We start from the raw sequence: 7,188 nt of genomic DNA on the forward strand, positions 1-7,188 counted from the left end.
CACTGCTGTTGACTGGTGTGGAATAGTGTCACAAGTTTCCAAGACACTTTAATGATGCATCTCTGCATTAGAAATGTCTACTGCATAAATCAACCACTGTAGGAGATCTCAGTGGACTGATATTGCTGGGGTATCCTCCCCTACCTGTTTTATCTGCTAGGTAGTTTTCCTCCAGTGTGTCTCAAATAAGGTCTGTATTGTACTGGAGCCCTATAATGCATAAAGTGCCATTATTACTCCTCTGAAGATATTAACTATTTGATCATATTTGATATACTGACCAAGAGTTTTGTATAGCTACAGATTTCTCATGGCAAAAAACAAAAAAAGAGAAAAATGTTCATATTTCTTTAAAGCATTTCTTTGAAATTCATTAAAAATGCCATCACATTATATACTCCTGGTACGTAGAACTGCTGCCTAAAAAGGAAAGGAAGCACTAACAGGGTAATAATTAACCCAAGTAACATAAAAATAGCAAGGTCTCAAAATTATTAGAAGGTATTCATTGGAACACGGAATAGTTACAACTTGTGAAATTGGTTTGGAGGGGGGAGAAAATTGTCCCTTTCCCAAATAAGTCCCCAGTATTCACTTTTGGACTGTACATGTCATTTTTACAATAAAAGGAAACCTCACCTGATGATAATGTAGAGAAGTAATTGCATTTTTAGTTACGTTTATGCCTTGCAAAAATGCCGACAGCCATTTACTAATCTTATATTTAGAGAGAATTATTCCACTGTCAGCCGTCGTGAGAAAATCCTCGTTAGTTGCACAGCTGAATTGCTAAAAAATGTTGGAGAAAACTGACAGGAATGAAAAATGTGGAACTGTTTGAATTGGTAAGTAATACATTGAATGCAAGTGTACAGGCACTGTTTATGTGGAAGACTCTGCAGGAGAGACGCTCAGTAGCTCAGTACGGGCTTTTGTTGAAGTTTCGAGAACATACCTTCACCGAAGAGTCAAACAGTATATTGCTCCCCCCTACGTATATCGTGCAAAGAGACCATGAGGATAAAATCAGAGAGATTAGAGCCCACACAGAAGCATACTGACAATCCTTCTTTCCACGAACAATACGAGACTGGGATAGAAGGGAGAACCGATAGAGGTACTTGAGGTACCCACCGTCAGGTGACTTGCGGAGTATGGATGTAGATGTGTCACAAATGAGCCACCCACATTTGCTAAATTCTCTTTACAATGCATTAAAAGAATAGTGCAGCAGAAGAAAAATATTAAATGGTTGAGAATTTGTGGATGGAAGAATATTTGCTGATTAGGACAGACAGATTCCTTCCATAGGAAGAGGGAGACAACGGTCTGGTACTTTTAATTTACTAATGGTACTAGGAAAATTTAGCAATATGGTTCCTCCTACACACAACATGGATCGATATTTGCCTGATCATTGGTCCCCATTCCTGGTAGCCACACACATTTTTCATATCACGTCGCCTTTACTTGTGGAAATAAGGAAGAGTCATATAGGACATCAGGGTTATAGGGAGGGTGCTCAGTAACTTCTGAAGTGTGATCCGTCTATAGACCACCCATTCCTTACACCAAAATATTTAGAAAATGTACCTGAACAAACTTTGTCAGAGTTTATGTGCATCTCACATCATGTGGACTTACACTACTTGTTTTAAATGTCAGAATGTGTTGAGAAAGATTGGTGCACATAATGACCTTTTTAACTAAAAAAAAGTTACTTTTGTTGTATGTCTAAAAAATAAAATGTACCAATAACTCATAATACTATGAAGTTCTAGAACAGTTTTATGAGTAACAACTGTTATCTGTGTGATAGGTTGAATAAAAGTTCAACTTGCACAGAACACATTTATTAATACACTTTGATTAGTACCACATTATACAAACATGCCGCCCTCATGGTTGCCAACAACAGAATACCTGCTCATTGCTCTCAGAGCCGTCTACCATATGACTTGTCTGATGTCATGTCTGCCAAACACATGTGTACACTACACCAGTACCAAAGCAACTTAAAATATTTGGGGGCTTTGACGCATACTGTCATAATACGCCCCCCCCCCTCCCCCCCCCCAAAAAAAAAAGTAAATAAATAAATTTAAAAATTAGAAATGGTGGTACAAAAGATTAAATAAAATTTTCGGTAGTCTTCAGAGGGAATAAAAATGTACAATACTAGACATAATAAGGATGAGGATGATATGGATATGCTGAAGGCACTTAACCAATATACTATCGTAGCAAAAGTAACACTGAAATAACATTTTATAATTATTTACAAAATGATCATGAAATGTGATGTTCACCTTGTTGTCATTAGTTTCATATCATTAATTTTAGTTTTATCCTTAATTAAGTATGCTGTCCAGCACAGACTCTCTTCAGTGAAAATGACACCTAAAATCAAATTGAATGAAAACTTAAAAGAGTTATATTGGGCAGCAAATAAATCATGTTTTTACTGTGAATTAATTTTTAAATGTTTACCCATGACAATGCTACGTGCAAATGTAAGGGCACATTACTCCAATTTTAATATAGTTTTAGTAATTCATGTCAAATATTAGAAAATTAATATGTAAATGTAAAGCATGGTACCTTTACCACAATTTGTCCCAAACACAATCCTTCTTTTACATTTTGTAAACCTCGCTCTTTTAATTCCATATTTAAATCAAAACAGATGTAACTCTCCTTTAATTAGTAACTTGTCATTAATGCTACTGTAAAGTCATTACAAATCACTATCAGACACTACATGCCTGCAAATACCATCCTATTGGACTACACTGTGTTGCCATATCTCACTGGGACCATAAAAGTGGTTGCACAACCGTCCCTCTCGTTGCAAGTCGCTGGTCGCCCACATTTAGTTGCCATCCACTGAAGAAATTAGCTGTCGAGCTTCTGTTTCATTATCTTAAAAATTCTTCTTTGTCAGATACAGTGCAGTAACTTTAATTACTTCTTTTCAGCAGCAATTATCTTCATAATAAACGGTTTTTGGTTTGTGGATTAAGATGTGCAGTTACTTTCTCCAATTATTTATTTATTTGCTTGCCATGGGCAATGCCATAATAATTCTTAATGTCAAATGAGACACTTTCTTCCAAAAATCTTCCTTATCAGTTTTTGTTTAATACTTCTTATTTTGCATGTTTGTCTTTTGCAGTGTGTTAAGTGTTTTCTTTACTTCCAGCAATTAACTTCACCCATCTCCTACCAAGAAGCCAAAAATGAAGGGCGTCATTTACTCAGATACATAGTTTACCTCTTTTTCTTTATCTTTGCATTTGGTGTTTCTGTCTTCTGATCTCTCTGTTCCGTGTTGCTGTTAAAAATTGTTACATCACATATCTACTCTCTACCAAATAACTTGAGATTTCAGGAGTATTAATAATTTTTGTGTTTTCTTTAAGAAATGTACATAAACTCATTTGCTAGAATACTTTCTTAGCTCAATATATCATATCCAAACTTGGAATCATAATCAGGGAGAATGGCAAAGACTTAAATTAACACACAAAGGAAATAAAGACCTTAGCTGCCACTGGGCATTGATTTACATCAATGGGCAAGTTCAAAATTTGTGCCTGACAGTGATTAGAAGATGGGTTTCCTGCGTACTAGGCAGATGTGCTGACCACTATGCCATTCAGACAAAGTTGTTTCCTGTGGTCCGCCCTAGTACATCTCCTGTCAGAGCCAAAATCTCAGCTTTCTACTACACATTCTGATGTAGCACCCCAGCTTATTAGCCTTTTAATTTGCAGCACCTCACCGATTCCCGTGAGAGTTCAAGATTGGTGTGCACCTGCACTTAAGGGATCATTGGACATTATCACCTTAATTATACATATGTGGTGTCTATTCTTTGGATGTGTCTAAAAGAGACTAAATATACATGATGTAATTATTTAGGTTTTTCATCTAGCGAAGTCACAGTGGTTGCCTTCTCAAAAACACCAATATGCTTGCATAGAGCCTTGACACTTGCAAATAAAAAATAACAACCCTACACAATATGTGTACTTTTACATTGTTTGTTGTGGTCTTCCGTCCGAAGACTGGTTTGATGCAGGTCTCCATGCTACTGTATCCTGTGCAAGCCTCATCATCTCTGAATAACTATTGTGACTTACATCGTACTGAATTTGCTTACTGTATTCATATCTTTATCTTCCTATATAATTTTTATTCCCCTCTCCCAAAACAAACTCCTCTCTTTCCCCCCCCCCCCCCCCCCCTCTCCCCAGCACTAAGTTGGTGATCCCTTGTCTTAGAATGTGTCCTAACAACTGACCGCTACATTTGGTCTAGTTGTCTAGTTATGCCACAGATTTCTTGCCTCCCGAATACTATTTAGTACCTCATTAGTTTTGTGATTTACACGCATAAAATTCATCATTCTTCTATAGCACCAAATTTCAAAAGCTTCAATTCTCTTTTTGTTTAAACTCTTTATCATTCATATTTCACTTCCGTACATGGCTACACTTCTTAAAAATACTTAACAGGAAAGACTTCCTAACACTTAAATCTCTATTCGATGTTAACAAATTGCTTTTCTTCAGAAGCACTTTCCTTGCCATTGCTTTTCTACGTTTTATATCCACTTTACATCAGCTATCGTCATTTATTCTGCTGCCCAAATAACAAAACTCTTAATTTAATTCACTCAGCATCACCTGATTTAATTCGATTACATTCCATTATTCTTGTTTTGCATCTGTTGGTGTTAATCTTACATCCACTTTTACATGCAACACCTTATTTTATGTCTGTTAAAAAAAGTATCATTCATAGGTAAGACGATGTGGGATACACATCACACCTGCGGAGTGGTACAATCATCACAACAAAATTGAAAGTTTTGTGATAATGAGAATCCCCCCCCCCCCCAATTTTCCATCCTACTATTGGAGTGGCTGTAATTTAAATGGTCACAATTATAAAATTTAGCTACAATAAGGGAAGGTAATTATTCATTAGTCATTAAAACAGTGATGTTAATGAGTCAGAATACTTTTTTCCTCTTATTTTTTAACTCTCTTTATTTTTATTTTTCAGGCACTGAAAGTGGCAAAACATTTACAACTTCTGCTACAGTTAGCAAAGAACAGTCATTATGTTTCAGTTGAAGATCACACCTGGTTGAATTTCCTTCTTAAAGCTGTTGATTACAATAACAACAAATTGCAGCCTATACTTGCACCCTAGTGATATAATAACATTGAGAGTGATGTGTACAAGTATGCAGCCGTATCAGTTCTGAAAGAACTAAACACTTAAACGAGGGAAAAGGATTAAGTGCTTCCATGGTAAAGTTTAATTTATGAGGATAGAGCCTTTTGATTTTGAAGCTTCTGCCATTATTTAGTGTTGAGAATTTGACATACTGTCACCTGTTCTGATCATATCACTAGGCCAAAACGAAATTGCATTCAATCTGGGTACAATGTTTTTGAAAATCATACACATTGGTAATGTGTTGATATTTGCACTGCAAAAGACTGTTTAAGATACAGTATCCTGGTTCAGCCAGTTGCTATTCATCTCTAAAGATGACAAATAATTGCATGAATAGTTAGAGGGTGAAAAAGTACTTACGTACCTGGAATTTCTTTTAATTATTTAATTTTTCTTGCACTTAACTGGCATTTATGCAAAGCAGTCAACGTTAAGAGACTGTCTGGTCTTTTGTCCTTTTTGTGTATCTTTGGTTTCAGGAATTATTGTAACAAACCTGGTGTTTGTTTCTTTATATCTTGTTAATAATTCTCTTTTTAATATACTATGTCTACATTCAGCCAGATCCTTTCCATTTTTATTTTCTAAGCAAAAAATGACTGTACCCAGAATAATATGGAAGTAAAACAACAACTGTGTTTTGTAGAACTTGTCCTTAACCTAGAGATATAAAGTACAATGTTAGGAAACCTTAGATGTTTCTTACAGATTGATTTGTTTCATTTGAAGAAGATTGTTTTTAATGGATGGTGTAAATGTGGAGCAAAAGAGTTGTTCTATATAAGGATGTAAATATTCCTTTTTATATCAAAAAAGATGAAAAAGCCTTTATTGTGTAAATCAACTTTTGTAAACTATGTAAACAGAAGAATGTAATTATAATACTAACTCAGTGAATTAAATGTATTTTACTACATGTATGGAAGAAAATATTCACCTCATGCTACCTCCGCATGTAGGTATGCATGTACATCCAGGCACACAGGAATGCTGCTGCCCTCCACTACCACTACTTTCCACAGTGATAGGCATTGCTACTGGTGAAACCATACACTTTGTGTAGTTAAATACTCAACCGTGCAAATTTTTATAATAGCCTGAAGAGGATCTAATGTAGATATGTATAAAACAATTATTGGCATTGAACACAACATGCATAAATAGCATGACATTTGAAATAATACTTGAAATAAGAAACGTGATATAGATTTCCATGATGCTCATACGGTAATGGAGAGTCCTTAGTGTACAATAAATATAAAAAGTACAGATAAATAATTACAAGTCATTGTCCTGGCTGACTACATTGTGCGCACTGTAGTTTTGACCGAGCTGAGAGGTTGAATCAGTTAGAGAGAATGTGGGGAGTGGGAGAAAGTGTAGGGAAAAATGGGCTGATGACTGCAAGGAAGAGGCAGCCTGCGTAATGAGGCAACTGCGAGCTTGTTCTGGCCACAGGCAGGGGGGGGGGGACACTGCAGGAGAAAATGTATGGCTACCAGATGGGTGAACTTTGGGTGATGGGACAGTGACTAGCAGAGAAGGTACTGTTGTGGAGACAGATTCAGATGGCAATGGATACGAAGTGGCGATTGAAATCGTACATGTGCTCAGCAGCGTGTTCTCCCACTTGGTGGTCACCTCTGCTGTTGGCAACATTTTGGCCGTGGTCATTCATTTGAGTGGAGAAATGGTTGGTGGTCATGCCTGTATGGTATTATGAGAGAGCCGGTATATGACAAGACTGCTGTATATGACAAGATTGCTCTCACAGGTGGCTCTGCCTCTGATGGGTTAGGGGAAGCCTGTGTCAGGACTAGTTAGGACATGCTAGGTTGTTGACTGACCTTTGATTTTACGATGCAGTTCATAATTACAACACACAGTAGCAAGCAGTAGAGTGGTGCCTTACTGAGTCAAGGAGAATTAGGCCAG

General features: G+C 36.6%; 1 protein-coding gene across 1 annotated transcript in view; it reads left to right on the plus strand.

The window, feature by feature from the left end:
• Positions 1 to 6,149, plus strand: part of LOC126162220 (cyclin-D1-binding protein 1 homolog) — a 99,180-nt gene extending 93,031 nt beyond the window's left edge. Inside the window, exon 6 of the mRNA XM_049918567.1 lies at positions 5,074 to 6,149. Coding sequence (XP_049774524.1) covers positions 5,074 to 5,223 — 150 coding nt within the window. The 3' untranslated portion in view covers positions 5,224 to 6,149. The remainder of the gene's footprint in view (positions 1 to 5,073) is intronic.
• Positions 6,150 to 7,188: the final 1,039 nt, after the last annotated feature.

Source organism: Schistocerca cancellata, chromosome 2 (assembly GCF_023864275.1).
Source record: "Schistocerca cancellata isolate TAMUIC-IGC-003103 chromosome 2, iqSchCanc2.1, whole genome shotgun sequence".
Taxonomy (NCBI): domain Eukaryota; kingdom Metazoa; phylum Arthropoda; class Insecta; order Orthoptera; family Acrididae; genus Schistocerca; species Schistocerca cancellata.